The sequence below is a fragment of the Chelonia mydas genome, chromosome 3 (genome assembly GCF_015237465.2).
Source record: "Chelonia mydas isolate rCheMyd1 chromosome 3, rCheMyd1.pri.v2, whole genome shotgun sequence".
Classification (NCBI taxonomy): domain Eukaryota; kingdom Metazoa; phylum Chordata; order Testudines; family Cheloniidae; genus Chelonia; species Chelonia mydas.
This window is the reverse complement of record NC_057851.1, coordinates 110,211,661-110,229,406: the sequence shown is the minus strand read 5'-3', so window position 1 is coordinate 110,229,406 and position 17,746 is coordinate 110,211,661. Positions and strand designations below refer to the sequence as shown.

Here is a 17,746-nt window from a genome sequence, read left to right as displayed (position 1 = left end):
ATTAAATGTTGAGAGACTAGTCAAACAATCTGATTGTCCAGTGTATACAGTTCAGAGCTTTAAACTCGTTAGAAATAAATTCATCTTTAGAAATGCCTTGAACAAAACAACAAACTGCACTGGCTGTTAAACAAAACATATGCCTGCTTTCCCCCGCCCCACAAATAATGGGCATAGCAACACTGAAACTGATCTCAAAGCAAGACTGTCCTGGGGATTCATGAAAGGACGTTGTGTTATGGTAATGTCATTTTAAGACTGACATACTGGTAACCTGAGAACCCTAGCATCATTATTAGTGTAGTACAAGAGTTATGAGGGCTTAAGTTGGTATCTACTGCAGCTCTATTAATAAGACAGTATTAAACCTGTATGCACCTGAATTTATTGTCTAAAAGGTGGTGCAAATAACACGAAGCACATTGCTTAAATTAAGTTCTTCTTACTGTTCGCCAGTATGGATGGAGAAAGATTTACCTTCTCAAAGTTGGGCCTATATCTAGCTAGTCCACCATGTCATTTTTTCCATGACAACGCACGCTATCAATAGATGAACATTTCAGCTTCAAACTTTCACTTGAGTGATTTTTTTATTTTTATTTTTTTTAAAATAGCAAGTTAAGCTTTTTCAAACCTCAAAAATAAGATTTGGGTTTAATCCAAGTTTGGGGCAAAGGTTCAGTTCTATTCTTACCCATCCCAACCCTAGTTTATACCAACTCTGACTGTACGGCATGCTGTCAGCGTACCTGCAGTGCAGCAAGGAGAAGACCACAGGCAATAGAAACACTGATCTCATTGTAGTAATGGGTCTTCTTTTGGCCATTTGGAAGCATCCCGTACACCTGCTTAAAAATGAGGATCAGGTAGGGAGCTGTATCCAGGTATACTTTTATCCAGTTTGTTCTGCAAAAAGGTGATTTTTGAAGACATTTATTCTGCTGTCTCATTGTTTTCACTATCATATATATGTGTTGGCTATAAAAGGTTGGTACAGATGTACAACAGCTATAACAGGTGTTTTTTAAGCTACTTCTTAGTTATTGATCTTAAACAACATTTAAATGAAGTTTGTTGGATGTTTTCCTAGAAACAGGCCTGAATTAGAACCCTGGGTCCCAGCACTCTCCGTCTATGGATGGATGAGAGAAAGATTTTACTTGCCTGCTCTCTAGTGTGCAGTTGCATGAGAATATGGTGCAGATATATCCCCTCCTACCTGAGGACTAACCTCATGAGCACTCACCCACAGGCACTGGGAACTAAGACAGTGGCATGATTTTCAGAATTTCTGGGTTCCTATAACTCCCACTGTAGTCAGTGGTGCTTACGGGTGGGCCACTGACTTGGGAACTGTGGATAAGTTTTAAAGCTATTTTGTGTAGTACACGTCCATCTGACCTAGATCATTGACCTGTCCTTGTGTAGGTCATCTCTTTTGTGCTTCAGTCACTTTGGTTCCATACATGTTGTTATAGGAATTTATGAGATGGCCTAAAAGGATGTATAAAAGAGCTATTTCCTCCTGTTTTCATGTATATCTCATCTCATTATGCAAAGAGAGAGATATTTTAATTACATACATAGTACACATGTAGTTTGATCTTGCACCAGCATAATAATTACCACTGTAATAAATAAATAAGTGTACATGAAGAACAATTGATCCCCACCCACTTTATAACAGCCCCTAACATATCTGAAGACTTATCAGGTGCCCCCTCAGTCTTCTTTTCTTCAAAACTAAACATGCTTTTTAAAAAGCCTTTCCTCATTTTATCATTTTTGTTGCTGTCTTCTGGACTCTCTCCAAAGTGTCCACATCTTTCTTAAAGTATGGTGCCCACAACTGGACACAGTACTCCAGCTGAGGCCTCCCCAGTGCCAAGAAGAGTGGGACAATTATCTCCTGTGTATGACATACAACACTCCAATTAGCACATCCCAGAATTATATTAGCCTTTTTTGCAACTGTATCACGTTGTTAGCTCATATTCAATTTGTGATCCATTATAACCCCCAGAATGCTCAAAAAGGCTAAAAAAAATAGGATTTTAAACTGAGCTGAATAATTCTGTTTTTCCTTGAAGTAAGAGGAAAAACAATCAGTGCTAGTGTGGATAAAATTCCCTAACAGGCCTTTTCTTTTGTCTTTCTTGCTTGCAGTTAGATTTATTTATTTACCTTGCCCAAGATTTGTAAAACTGACTAACAATTTTGGGTGGCTCAGTATTCAGGTGTTCAGCTTGAGACACTTAATGGGCCAGTTTTGACAAGGTGGGTGCTCATCCTTTTATAAAAATCAGGTTCTTTCAAGATGTCTCAAGTCAGGCACTCAAAACTCTCAAGTCACTTTTGAAAAATCTTGGCCCGTTATTTGCCTTGATTTTTGTACCTCAGTCTCTTCAGGTCATTAACCCATCGGTCTCCCATTCTTTTCTTGTAGTTTATTTCCTCCTCCTCTTCGATGATCTCCCGAATCCTATGTTTTACTTCAGGATCCTGCACTACCACAAAGGTCCAAGGCTCAGTGTGTGCTCCACTTGGAGAAGTTCCTTTATGCAAATAAATGCAAACGTTAAAAATCAACCAACAAAATGCTAAGGGAAAAAAAATGAAGAGTCAGATCATCTTTCTGGGGGACACAGGACTGAATTACAGAGCAATAAGAAAGCAAGCTGACCAAATGGGAAAGAAGGTATTCATATCCATTGATGTTGATGGTCTCAGTTCATTCTCTTCATGGAGGAAAGTCTAAAGTTCCTGTTGCAGGGCATGCCTGTGCTGTAGTGCCTCCTGCAGCATCAATGTGGTACTGTTCACTTACTCTCTGCCTCACTCTCCTTCTATAACACTGATAGAGAGATATGCACAGCTGTTTGCTCCCGCCAAGTATTAATACATACTCTGGGTTAATTAATAAGTAAAAAGTGATTTTATTAAATACAGAAAATAGGATTTAAGTGGTTCCACGTAGTAACAGACAAAACAAACTGAATTACCAAGCAAAATAAAATAAAACATGCAAGTCTATGTCTAGTACGGTAATAAAACTGAATACAGATAAAAACCTCACCAGTTCCAGTAAGCTTTCTTTTACAGACTAATCTCCTTCTAGTCTGGGTCCAGCAATCACTCACACCCCCTGTAGTTACTGTCCGTCCACTTCAGGCACTCCTGATGCTTGTCTTAATTATATCTGCCTTGGGCTTGTTTATTACAAAACCTCCTACAAAATGATCCATAACAAAAAGTTCCAAATAGTCTCAAAAGGTGCTTCTGGCTTTCAAGGTTCCTCTGAAGCCTGCCCCTGAAACCCTGTTCCCAGTGCCCTCAGGGTTACTCTCAATCTTTATTTTTCTCCTTAGGAGCTGGGTAATTCAAGCAGTTGTTATACCTCAGCTGACCCCACTTAATCCTCAGACTCAGAGGGTTTGGCAGTCTTCTGCTGCTGCTGTCTGTTCCCTACTAATTGAGGAGCCTTCTTATTCCCTTCAGTATCTGCAGGCACCTGTACTGCTATGAGGAAGGAGGCAGCATTTATACTGGTCACCTTTTCCCAGCTAATCCTCCATTGGCTGGGAGAGAGGGAAGCCTTGCCCCACCCTCTCTGCAAGGCTCCTGGCCCCAGGCCCCTAAAGAACAAGGTTTCGTCCTAAACCATTCTTACTCCCAGGACCACTTCTCTCTCAGTATCTCCGAGTTCCTTGTATCTATAATTGGACCTTTTAACTCTTGAAGAGCCACACCAGGTGGTGGGATAGACTGTCACTAGACAATACTGCCTTTAAGAGGAGACTACGCCATCACAGTTCTGATCAATGTCAGACGTGTTAAATCCACTGGTTAGTTCCTATCTAATGTCTGTTCCAATTACTGACTTTAAATGAGAAGAAAGAAGTTAGTTATTTTTTTTAATTTCATACATGTAAGGTACCTGTCAGCAGGCATCTAAGTGCCAAATAGTAATACTAATGCAATGTATTAAAATCAAAGTAAAGCATCAACCAGCCTGAATATATAGCCAATTAAAACCAAAGGCTTTGTTTGGCTTCAGGGGAAAAAAGCTGATGGCCTTTGAGCAAACCATCCTAGCAGTCAAAAAGAATGAGTTTCCAATTTACACAAAGAATAGGAATATTAGGATGCAAACATCTGCCAAAGAGCATACAGGTTTGATTTGACAGACCCAAAGGCAGCTGGCACATGTAAGTGTTTATGAAATCTGAACTTGTTCACTCAGTCCTAATTGCCATGCACAAATACAGTGGAAAGAGTATTTAACTGGCTGAAAACGAATAAAATCAAAGCTATAGAATATACACATTTTGCAGGACTTAAATGCCTTAAAGAAGTAAAGTGGGTATAAAAGAGCCTGATCAGATCTTCATATTGACTGAATGGACTGTGCTCCCCAGCCCCTCTTTTAAACAGTTTTAACTGTTTGTAGGTCTTAGAAACAAATGACCATTTGCTAACCAAAGCCCTGCTTAAGTTTGAGATGCACCATGAACAAACTATTTAAAGATACCACTCTCACTCCCAAATTAAATGTGGTTTATCAATTACTTTGTTTCTCCTGAGAGTCAGACAAGAACTGATGATGTTTGTTTTTTCCCCTTTCTCCACTCCTCAAAGCTTTCAGAGCACTTCATCTATGCTGCAGGCTTGTTCATTTTGTTGCATGTGCCAGAACATGTTCAGTTTTTTAATGATTGCCAGCTAATTGAAATACATCGCCATCTTCTTACATGCAGGTACAGTAACAAAACAGCTCACAGATTTTTAAACATGGAAACAATCCACTGCAAATAGTGGCTGGGATCTCTGTATTAGTAATCCTGCTTGAGGCTGCTGAAACCTACTCTAATCCTTCTCACAATTTTAGGCTTTACTAAAAGCAGCCAAATTCTAGGACAAGATAAATAATGGGGGTCAAATTCATCCCTGACTGAAGTCAATGGGATTACAGCGGAGCTGAGTCTGGCCCTGCAGTAAGAGACTGACACACAGGAGTTCTGGCAAAGAACTAAAATGTATTTCCCAATCCCAGCCACGTGACCTTGGTCAGGATTCCAAAGGTTACCCTGGTAGTCACATTGGTGCTGTTCAAGTGTTTCTGAATACTTATTCAGTGCCGATTCAATAGGCCTGCATTTAAAACTAGGAGCATGGTTGGCATCTTCTAAGATTTAATTCCCTATGTCTTTCCATATCACTCTTATCTTATGCATTTGAGGAGCAGGAGACCAGTGCTTCTGTCACTCTCAAGAGATTCATTCATTCAGTACCATACCTGCTGCTTTGATGACATTATTAATGACCTCTCTGGGGACTGGCTCATTGCTTATAAATCTGACAGACCGTCTCTTATTGAGAAGCTCATAAAATTCCTTTGACCTTTTAATCATTTCATCCTCGGAGTAACGCTCAGCAGAGAAGGAGACATGTGCAATGTTTTCATCTAATCCCTGCCAGTCGCCATCAGCATCTGTAAAGAAGGAGCAGAATGCATGCACTATGGTAAGGATTTTCTTATTGCTGGATGAAGCCATAAATATATTTGACATTAATCACCGTAATATGTTTTAACCTAAATTTGTACCTGTACCTCACTGGAGAACCAGAATTCCTAGCTGCCAGATGACAGAGAGCATTAATCTCCAGCTCTAGTTGTAAAATGCACTGAATAAAGAGGCTGTTTAAAACAAATGACCAGGAGCATTCCAGGTTCTAATCATGCTACAGCCACTGACTCCTTGTGTGACCCATCATCAAGTCATGACCTGTTGTGCTTCAATCAATGCATCCAGAAAACTGGGTTAAAGAATAAGACCTTGCTGTGAAAGAGAGAATACATTATAGCGAAGATTCAGCTAAATTAACAAAAATAAAATGTGAGTGCTACACTTTTTTTCCCCAAAGCATACCCCTGAAAGGTCATTCAAATGAACAAAGTCGAGAAAGGGCTAATTACAAATATGTGAAATTTCCTTTTGGGGTTGATTGCCAGCCTCTGTCCATGGTCATGTCTCATACTAAAGGTGCTATAATGCAGAGCTCAGTTCAAATGTGACTTTGTGGTTAAGGTCTGTGGTTTCACAGTGCATTTTCTGTGTGACAGCATTGGGAGAGGGAAAGAGGGGCATCTACACTTGTGACAAACCCATATTAAACTGGAGATAAAACATTGATTTAAAATGCTTCCTGCTAACATACATTAACACACAGCTGGTCTGATTCTCTACTCACATCTGTTTACACAGACATAACTTTATTGACTTCTTCAGTGAATTTATTCCTAATTTGCACTTGTGTAGGTGAGAGGAGGCTCAGGGCCAGTTTGTTTGGCCGATGGGAACTAGTCATAACAATTTTAGCCTGGGCCTGGCCCAAATCAGCCAAGCAAACTGTGCTTAAAGAGTGTTAATAACAATTCCACCAACTTAGTCTCATCCCTAATGGACCCAGAAAGTAGAAAGTGTGGCTTAAAAAAAAAAAAAGGATTTTTAACTAACAAACAATGGTTTTTATAATTGAACAAAACACAGAAAAGAAGACAAAGTGTTAATTTTCTTATAATGTTTTTGTGTCTGCATGACTGACTGCATCAGCTCATGTACTGCCGGTCTCTACCTCTTTCCTTTTCATAAATTCATAGATATTACGGTCAGAAGGGACCACTATGATCATCTAGTCCGACCTCCTGCACAATGCAGGGCACAGAATCTCACCCACCCACTCCTACGAAAAACCTCTCACCTATGTCTGAGCTATTGAAGTCCTCAAATCGTGGTTTAAAGACTTCAAGGAGCAGAGATCCTCCAGCAAGTGACCCAGGCCCCATGCTACAGAGGAAGGCGAAAAACCTCCAGGGCCTCTTCCAATCTCCCCTGGAGGAAAATTCCTTCCCGACCCCAAATATGGCCATCGGCTAAACCCTGAGCATATGGGCAAGATTCACCAGCCAGATACCCAGGAAAGAATTTTCTGTAGTAACTCAGATCCCACCCCATCTAACATCCCACCACAGGCCATTGGGCCTATTTACCATGAATAGTTAAAGATCAATTAATTACCAAAATCATGTTATCCCATCATACCATCTCCTCCATAAACTTATCGAGTTTAATCTTAAAGCCAGACAGGTCTTTTGCTCCCACTGCTTCCCTTGGAAGACTATTCCAAAAGTTCACTCCTCTGATGGTTAGAAACCTTCGTCTAATTTCAAGTCTAAACTTCCCAATGACCAGTTTATATCCCTTTGTTCTTGTGTCCACATTGGTACTGAGCTTAAATAATTCCTCTCCCTCTCCGGTATTTACCCCTCTGATATATTTATAGAGAGCAATCATATCTCCCCTCAACCTTCTTTTAGTTAGGCTAAACAAGCCAAGCTCCTTGAGTCTCCTTTCATAAGACAAGTTTTCCATTCTTCAGATCATCCTAGTAGCCCTTCTCTGTACCTGTCCCAGTTTGAATTCATCCTTCTTAAACGTGGGAGACCAGAACTGCACACAGTATTCCAGGTGAGGTCTCACCAGTGCCTTGTATAACGGTACTAAAACCTCCTTATCTCTACTGGAAATACCTCACCTGATGCATCCCAAGACCACGTTAGCTTTTTTTCATGGCCATATCACATTGGTGGCTCATACTCATCCTATGATCAACCAATACTCCAAGGTCCTTCTCCTCCTCCGTTACTTCTAATTGATGCGTCCCCGGCTTATAACTAAAATTCTTGTTATTAATCCCTAAATGCATAACCTTACACTTCTCTCTATTAAATTTCATCCTATTACTATTACTCCAGTTTACAAGGTCATCCAAATCTTCCTGTATGATATCCTAGTCTCTCTCTAAATTGGCAATACCTCCCAGCTTTGTATCATCCGCAAACTTTATTAGCACACTCCCACTTTTTGTGTCGAGGTCAGTAATAAAAAGGTTAAATAAGGTTGGTCCCAAAACTGATTCCTGAGGAACTCCACTGGTAACCTCCCTCCAGCCTGACAGTTCACCTTTCAGTAGGACCCCCTTTAACCAATTCCTTATCCACCTTTCAATTTTCATATTGATCCCCATCTTTTCCAATTTAACTAATAATTCCCCATGTGGCACGGTATCAGACGCCTTACTGAAATCTAGGTAAATTAGATCTGCTGCGTTTCCTTTGTCTAAAAAATCTGTTACTTTCTCAAAGAAGGAGATCAGGTTGGTTTGGCATGATCTACCTTTCGTAAAACCATGTTGTATTTTGTCCCATTTACCATTGACCTCAATGTCCTTAACTACTTTCTCCTTCAAAATTTTTTCCAAGACCTTGCATACTACAGATGTCAAACTACCAGGCCTGTAGTTACCCGGATCACTTTTTTTCCTTTCTTAAAAATAGGAACTATGTTAGCAATTCTCCAATCATATGGTACAACCCCTGAGTTTACAGATTCATTCAAAATTCTTGCTAATGGGCTTGCAATTTCATGTGCCAATTCCTTTAATATTCTTGGATGAAGATTATCTGGGCCCCCCGATTTAGTCCCATTAAGCTGTTCGAGTTTTGCTTCTACCTCAGATATGGTAATATCTACCTCCATATCCTCATTCCCATTTGTCATGCTACCATTACCCCTAAGATCCTCATTAGCCTTATTAAAGACTGAGGCAAAGTATTTGTTTAGATATTGGGCCAGGCCTAGATTATCCTTGACCTCCACTCCATCCTCAGTGTTTAGCGGTCCCACTTCTTCTTTCTTTGTTTTTTTCTTATTTATATGGCTATAGAACCTTTTACTATTGGTTTTAATTCCCTTTGCAAGGTCCAACTCTACTTGACTTTTAGCCTGTCTTACTTTATCCCTACATGTTCTGACCTCAATAAGGTAGCTTTCCACGCTGATCCCTCCCATCTTCCACTCCCTGTATGCTTTCTGCTTTTTTTTAATCACCTCTTTGAGATGCTTGCTCATCCAGCTTGGTCTACAACTCCTGCCTATAAATTTTTTCCCCTTTCTTGGGATGCAGGCTTCAGATAGCTTCTGCAGCTTTGACTTGAAGTAATCCCAGGCCTCCTCTGCCTTTAGATCCATAAATTCTTCAGTCCAATCCACTTCCGTAACTAATTTCCTTAATTTTTGAAAGTCAGCCCTTTTGAAATCAAAAATCCTAGTTGCAGATTTATTTTTATTAATCCTTCTGTTCAGTTTGAACTGAATTAGCTCATGATCACTTGAACCAAGATTGTCCCCTACAACCATTTCTTCTATGAAGTCCTCACGACTCACCAAAACCAAATCTAAAATGGCATCCCCTCTAGTCGGTTCAGCAACTACTTGATGAAGGAATCCATCAGCTATCACATCTAGGAAAACCTGAGCCCTATTATTATTACTAGCACTCGTCCTCCAGTCTATATCTGGGAAGTTAAAGTCTCCCATGATCACGCAGTTTCCATTAGTATTTACTTCATTAAAAACATTAAAGAGGACTCTATCCATATCCAAATTAGATTCCAGTGGTCTATAGCACACCCCAAGCACTATTCCAGGGGAGACTCTAGTAGTTTTCTTCCCCAATAAGAAAAGGAGTACTTGTGGCACCTTAGAGACTAACAAATTTATTTGAGCATAAGCTTTCGTGAGCTACAGCTCACTTCATCGGATGCATTCAGTGGAAAATCCCCAATGTAATTTTTGCCCAGACAGACTCTGTCTTATCCATTCCATTGCTTCTTATTTCTTTACATTCAACCTCATCATTGATCTACAATGCTACTCCACCACCTTTACCTTTATTTCGGTCTTTCCTAAACAGCACATACTCTTCAATACCTGTAGTCCAGTCATGACTACTATTCCACCATGTTTCTGTTATCCCTATAATATCTGGTTTCACTTCCTGCACCAGTAGCTCTAGTTCCTCCATTTTGTTACCTAGGCTTCTCGCATTGGTGTACAAATTACATCTTAATTTTTGCTGTTTGGCCTCACTCACATTCTGTATCCTATTAGGCACGGTCATTCTACAGCCAGTATAACCTATTAGGCTGGCATCCACACTGTCCTTCCTCCTTGTATACATTCTCCTACCCAAGGCTATATTCTTTCTTACTTCATTTTCTTCCCTCTCAATGCTAAAATCCGGCGTGGAGATTACCCGGACATCTCCCAACCATCTCCCCCAAATTCCTAGTTTAAAGCTCTCTTAATCAGTTGTGCCAGCCTCCATCCTAGAAGTCTATTTCCTTCCCTACTCAGATGAAGTCCATCCCAAGAGAACTGTCCTCTGTCCATGAATGCCTCCCAGTGGCCAGACATCCCAAAGCCCTCCTTATAGCACCACTGCCTAAGCCATCTATTGATAGTCATAATCTTGTCACACCTTTGTTGCCCTTCTCTAGGAACAGGCAGAATCCCACAAAAGATCACCTGAGCCTCGATTTCCTTAAGCATCTTCCCCAGCCTAGCATAGTCTCCCTTAATACTTTCCAGCGAGAATCTAGCCATATCATTTATTCCCTTTCTTAAAACCTAAAAACTATTCTTACATTTCACTGAAATCTTGCTTTTTATTTTTTTGATAAGATGAGATTTCTGTTGGCTTGGAGATCCATTCCTCCCCTTATACATTCCGCAAGCATATAAGACTTCTTAGGATAAAACTTGTTTTATTTTTTTTGCAATTATTAAATTTAGTGAAACCCATTTAGCCTTTATATAATGGACATTCAATAATACTAAGTCATCTGCCAAGACAGAGAGTTGAAAAAATTGGAATAGTTTCTTTTATGATCTTATTAATTGTCATTTGGCTATTATTCCAAAATAAAGGGGATACTACACAGTCCCAAGAGGGTCGCTATATGATCTTGAACAGGTTCAAACAGAAATTATCTCTCAATTTTAGTCTATGAAGTTTTTTGGGGGACCCATACAATGTATTTGCTCATTCTATAAACAGGTTTAAAAATGTTTCCAAGGATAGCTTAGCAAATGGGAGGCATTGCAGCCTATCCAATTTCATACTTAGAATCTAAAGAGATTCTGGACTTTGGATCATATGCATTTCATTGTACATAAAAAGAAATCACTGCAATATTTGTAACATTTCATTTTCATTTACCATGTGCATACATTATTTGTAAGGAGCTGGCACAAGGACAAGGGTAAAAAGTAAGAGACTAACATTTTTGCCCGAACATTATTGATCTCCAACATGAAAAAGAAAACCTCTATGTCAAGGAGAATGCATATCCTTCCAAGGTAGCTATTATGCATCTTATGCAAACTGTGTTATAGGGGGAGCTGAGAGCAGCCCCGATATTTAGGTGGCCTAACACTTTCCATTTTAAAGGATCCTGATGACTTTTGCTTCAAAAGCTCTCACATCTCCATTGTTTGTAGCATGTCTTTAATATTCAGAAAGGGAAAAATCCTCAAGCTACAGAGGTGACTCGTTTGTCCCATGAAATTCCCTTCAGTTCTTGCTGAGTTACAAACTGTTAAAAAATGGTGATTTTCTTTCTCTCACTTTTCATTCCTCAGGAATATGGTGGCAGCATGCCAAAATACTAACTAGGACAAACATTGTAAAGTTGCTGCGGTCACCACCAAAGTAGCAGCAGGAGCACCACACACTGGGCTGTGAACACCTGGGAGATAGCAGGTTGGAGGTGGGGGGAGGGGAGAGACAAGAGAGATGGGCAGGGCTGACGGCTCCCTTCCTCCTTGAACCTGGCACACAAGAAATTAGGCTTTACATGGTGGAACCATCTTCTGGTAACCTCGACCCAAATCACTCAATAAAAACTTCACAAAGACAATATGTAAGCAGTCCACAGAGACATAAAATGACACCAGTTAAGGATGCCACTGTGAATCAGATTTCAGCACACCGCTGCTTCTAACTGACCAGTGTCCTTTGCTGGCTCCATATCTGATCAACTGCACATTCACACATCTTTATCATACCCTTGGTACTTCTGTAAAAGAAATCAGTTACCCTGATCACACACATTCCCAAAACTAAAAGGGCCAAATTCTGTCCTCATTTACATGTGCTGCACACAACTCCTAGTGAAGTCAATGGGAGTTGTGCACGTATCTGAAGATGGAATTTGGCCCACAATTGGTATTTGGTTTCAAACCCAGTTCTAGATGTGTGTCAGACTGGTGTATTTGTGGAAGTAACAAGACAGACTGTATTGATTCCTAATACTACATCTAAAGCAACAGAGACGCTGACATGCTATAGAGATCATTCCTATCAATGTGTCTGTAGTGAGTTTTTGTAAACTGAAATGTGTTTGGAGAAAATACCCTAACATATCCATATGAAGAGGACTCTAGAAAATGGTAGCCCTCATTCTCTCTCATTAGTTGCCTCTTTACAATGAGGATTAGTCTGGCATTCAGAATTAAAGAAACACCACCCATGAAATGTACAGCACTTTCTAGTAGGCCAATTGTTGGAGGAGACCTACTGGTCTGACCTTGGCTCTTAAGCAGGTCGATGAACAGAATGCCCTGCTTTGTCAGCACTCTTTGTAAGCCTATTGCAAAACCAGTAAAAAAATTATTAGAGGGATAACTACACTAATATGTAAGCTATTACAAGGCATAAATACAGCCATTAATAAAAGAGGTGTGTCAAATGGTACAGAATTAAGATGAACAGTTTGTATTCTTCATATGCTGAAGTTTATTATTGTATAATTCACAACAGCTAATATCATAATATTAAGAGGTGATGTACTGACATGAAAAGAAGACCTCTGAACATTGCCAACCTCATGGGAGCAGAAGCAGTAGTTGAGAGGTGGAGAGATTCCTCTTTAGGTCTTATAAATTACACTGTATACATGCATTACACTTTTAGAAGAAATGGTGAGTGCATTTAATGAGAGTATATTGCCAGGCTCAGGCTTTACTAAAATAGGACCTCTTCTATATAACTGTAGCACACCCTTGCCAGTGCTAATGATCTCAGTGGATGATTCTTAGGGCAACAAGGGTAAGAACAGCTCACTTTGTTTTGAATGATCCTTGTCTGTTACTGTAAATTGGCTTTATATGCATCTTTACAAAGCAATTTCACTTGCTTACTTTCCATTATCACAAATCTCCACTGATCTTAACATCTGCTCCAGAAAGAGACTTGCATTTCTTCCCGACTTGTGTCTTAGTGGAATATGGCAATAGTTAACGGGGAAAGATTATGAAGAGACAAGGTAGGCAAGGTAATATCTTTTATTAGACCAACTTTTGTTGGTCAGAGAGACAAACTTTTGAGTTTACACAGAGCTCTTCTTCAGGCCTGAAGAAGATATTACCTCCATCCACCTTGTCTCTCTAATATCCTGGGACCAACACAGCTACAACAACACCGCGTACAAAGATTACGAAGACATTTCAGAGGTGATCTGTATATTAAGATCCTGAACTTTTAATAGTTAATGGTGGACTCACTAGTCTGAACTTGTCTCAGCAACAGTCTAGATCTAGGTGGAATAACTGTAAAAATCTCAATGAGTTGGAGGAGTAACCCTTCTGCTCGTCAGAGCTGGCAGCAACAAGGGTCGGGTTCAGTATCTAGGGGTTCCATTCCAAGAACACGATGCAAAACCGGCTCGAGCCCCCACTCAGTGACCTGGGACAAATATATACCACCCCCGCTGGGCGCCTCCAAGAGGCAATACTTCCCCTCTCGCAAGCACAGACTCTGAGTGTAGCAAAAAGCCTTTTAATAACAGAGAGAAACAATGTGGCATTATGTTGGGGAAACACCACCAACAGGATTCATAACGCAACCTATGAGCAAAAAACCCACCCCAAGCAAATTGGGGTGTGTCCTTTCCCTTTGGCTCTTGAGTCCAGCAACCCAAAATCACCCAAAGTCCCAAAAGTCCAATGACACAAAAGTCTCTGTCTCTGGTCAGGGCAGCCCCAAAGTTTGAAAGTTTATCTGCAGAGTTTTACTTCCCAACCTGGGTGGAGATGGGGGGCGTTAAGGGGCACCTTACATGGTCCAAGGCTGATTGCCCCACCTCTCCATAGGACTCCGCTCTGCCAGCCGCCCCCATGAGCTGCTCCTGGCATCTGACAAACTGCTTTGCTCTGCCCGCCGTCCCGCAAACTGCTCTGCTCTGCCATATATCTTCAGGCTCCCCCAATACTTAACACAACACTCAGTGATTTCAGCTCTTAGTAAGTTTAGCTCTTTTGTGATTTCAGCTTGTAGTAGGGGAGCCTCAGTGCTGGTGCACCATTAGCCCAAAGTTAATTCAGCTCAGCAGCCTGTAACTAGACTCCTAACAGAATCAAAATTAGCTCTTAAAAAGAAAAGGAGTACTTGTGGCACCTTAGAGACTAACCAGTTTATTTGAGCATGAGCTTTCGTGAGCTACAGCTCACTTCATTGGATGCATAGCATATCGTGGAAACTGCAGAAGATATGCTATGCATCCGATGAAGTGAGCTGTAGCTCATGAAAGCTCATGCTCAAATAAACTGGTTAGTCTCTAAGGTGCCACAAGTACTCCTTTTCTTTTTACGAATACAGACTAACACGGCTGTTACTCTGAAACCTAAAATTAGCTCTGATATTCCACAGTGGAGAGAGGAGGAAGTGCAATTAGCATGTAAGGCTCTCAGCAGGGGGCCCATACCACCAAGTATTAATACCTGTCCCCAGCCTCTCTCCATTCACTGTGTTTTTGGAACGCAGGACCCTTGCCTAGCGAGTGCTGCTTAGTTGATGGTGAGTCACTCCATCATAACAAAAGGCCAAGTACAGTTCCACTGTCCTTGATTCACATAATCAGGATAATAACAGTTTATTCCTGCACCAATAACAGAGAAACTGGGGCTCCTACAACGGCCAAAGTGACCATCTAGGCAGGGTGGGTGTGCCTATGCAAATGAGATCAGCCGCTGAGGTTCCTTTCTACAACCCACCATGACTCGCCACGAGATGTCAGGGTAGAGCTCATCCTGACTCTGCTTACAGAGGCAAAGCATTTTGGCCCAGATTTTTAAAGGCATTTAGGTGTTGTAATGCCTAACTGATTTAGGAGGCTAAATCTCATTTTCAAAAAGGATTTAGACACTTAGGAGCCTAAATCTCATTGATTGGCAATTGGATTTAGGCTCATAAGTGTCTAAATCCCTTTTGAAAATGAGATTTAGTCTCCGAAATCAGTTAGGAGTTGAAACACTGTGCAGCAATGTCTAAATACCTTCAAAAATCTGGGCTTCTGTTACTATGTACTGCAGCTATGAAATTCACAGTTTGTTGCTATAAGAGGTGCTCAGTCTCTTTCATTGTTCAAGGCAAGGTTAGAGAAATATGTTTACCATAGCTTTCAACAATACTGAGGTGCTCATAGTGCTATTTTGGTAACAGAACAGTGCCTTGGAACATGGCTGTGACGGATGCAAATAGCTATTGTAGATGTAGAGAAGAAGAAATCTCACATGCCTACAAAATCTACACAAATGAGGAAATTTCTAGGGGGATAGAAATAGAAGAGCAAACAGATCTGCTGTGTTGACACTCGTGACACTAAATGAATGTACTGTGTGCCTTCCACTTAGCAAATGATTGGTATTCGGATGGCTCCAAGCAATATTCTTCTCTTAAACTGGAGAAAGAACAACAACAAAAAGCTCCGTAGCATCTAACCTTTTCACGCTCTGTGATTTAATTCCATTAAGCAGCTCTAGTGAGTCCAGCCAAGCAGTAAAACTAACTGTACCTAGTCTGTTACTGCTCAAAAGGTATGTCATTTTCAGAGCACTGCACCATTTTTAGGCTTGCTGGATGGATGGATTGATGGATGGATGGATAAGCAAGTGCTAGTGCTAATGGATACAAAGAATATCACTTGAGTCTTATGGGTGCTGATTCAGTAAAAGCACTACCTATGTGTGGTTTGCTTTATGTCCAGGCAACTTACCCCCAGTTTGTTAAAAAATTGAGAGACATGGTCCAGTATAGACCAAGTTTGTACTGTATTGAACTGTACGGCCCCACATCTCTTTTACTTCTTGGTTCACAGAAGATGACCCTGTCTCCTTCTTCTGCCTTGCTGTGTGCTAGATAGCAGCTGTCACTTGTCCATCAAACTAGCATCATATTATTTTCCCTTCTTTCTTTCGCAACATGTGTGTTCTCTTGCTCATGACACAGTAAAGCAGCTTCAGTGGGGTTGAGTGGCTTCTTCCAAGAACCAGGAAGAAAAATGAAACTTAGGGCTTGTCTACACAAGGATGCTCAGGAAAGTTTATCGGAATTAACTAACGTATGGTTTTAAAGTGGATTAGTTAAACTGCATTAAACCTCTGTGCACATTCTCTTGTTCAGAATTAAAATGGCCTCAATTTGGTTTAGTTTAATCTCTTAGACAATAAACAAGCAATAATTTTAACTAGGAAAACAGAGTTATCATAACCATGTTTTTTCACACAAAGTGGGGACAGCGATTCCAGATGCCCTCTGACTGCAAAATTGTAACATCTTATTGATATTTTCAACACCTATGTTGGTATTTGCACCAAAATTCATTCCCATCTGATGGCTTTTGGTTGGTGGGTGTGAACTGGATAGGAGGTCTCAAGCCAGTTGCTAATGAACAGGGGTCCACATCACAGAAAACAGCAGAAATAGCTCTTGCAGAGTTGAGGGTTTGTAGCAAATAAATTTAAAATATTCCATCTGGGTTAAAAAAAATAATAAAATAAAAGACACTGTGTTCTACCTCTCCTTGGCCTTGTCTTCACTAGGAAAATTAAGACCCGTAATTTACAACCAGTACAATGACAGACAGGGCCCACCCTGGGCAGTGGGGAAGGTAACACTTGAGCCCTGTTTGTACTACAGCCTCCTTCATTGCTACCACTGGTGGAGAATTGCTGGTCAGTTTTTCCGGTGCAGTTTTACACCAAGCTGCTTCTCAAATATGGTTGAACAAGAAGCATAATAAATTTTTTTTCCCAAAACTGTAAGACTTTATTTTCCAAGTCCCTTATCTTAGACCTGGTCTCTGCTTGGAAGTTTTACCAGCATAACTATTTTGGTTAGAGGTGTGATTTATTTATTTTTACAAAAATAGCTGTAGGCCAGGTCTACATTATGATTTTGTTGGCATAGCTATGTCGGTCAGAAGTTTGAAACAACCCACACCCTATAGCCAACACAGCTAACCAGCACAACCCCCACTGTAGTTGCAGCTATGTGGATGAAAGAGAGCTTCTGTCAGCGTAGCTAGTGTCATTTGGGGAAATGGTGTTATTATGCTGACAGAACTCCTCTCAGCATAAGCTGCATCTACATGAGGGGACTCTGCCAGTATTGCTATATCAGCATAGCTATGCCAGCAAAGCATTTGCAGTGTAGGCAAGGCACTAGTGTGAAAGCAGCTATACAGCTATAAAGCACTTTTATACTGATACAACTGCATCCACACTAGGGAGGTTGTACTGCTTTAACTATACCAGTATAGTTATAGCAGAACAATTTCTAGTGTTGACAACATCTTAACACTATCTGGTTCCATTCAACTGAAACTTTCCACAGAACAACTTTTCCTCTAACTACAGGTCAAACAGGAGACATTTCAGGTAGAAATGAGCCTAAGAAAGTGAGTGAAGCTATTTAAATAAAATATAGTTTATAATGGAAACTCTGTTAATAACCAGGAACTCTGTTCCTGCACCTACTGAAGTCAATGGAAGTTTTACTACAG

General features: G+C 40.5%; 1 protein-coding gene across 1 annotated transcript in view; it reads right to left on the bottom strand.

Annotated features, from left to right (window-relative positions):
* Nucleotides 1–17,746, bottom strand: part of IYD (iodotyrosine deiodinase) — a 30,579-nt gene that overhangs the window by 9,607 nt on the left and 3,226 nt on the right. Inside the window, exons 2-4 of the mRNA XM_037894975.2 lie at nt 5,297–5,491; nt 2,396–2,555; nt 750–906 (exon numbers count right to left, since the gene is read on the bottom strand). Coding sequence (XP_037750903.1) covers nt 750–906; nt 2,396–2,555; nt 5,297–5,491 — 512 coding nt within the window. The remainder of the gene's footprint in view (nt 1–749; nt 907–2,395; nt 2,556–5,296; nt 5,492–17,746) is intronic.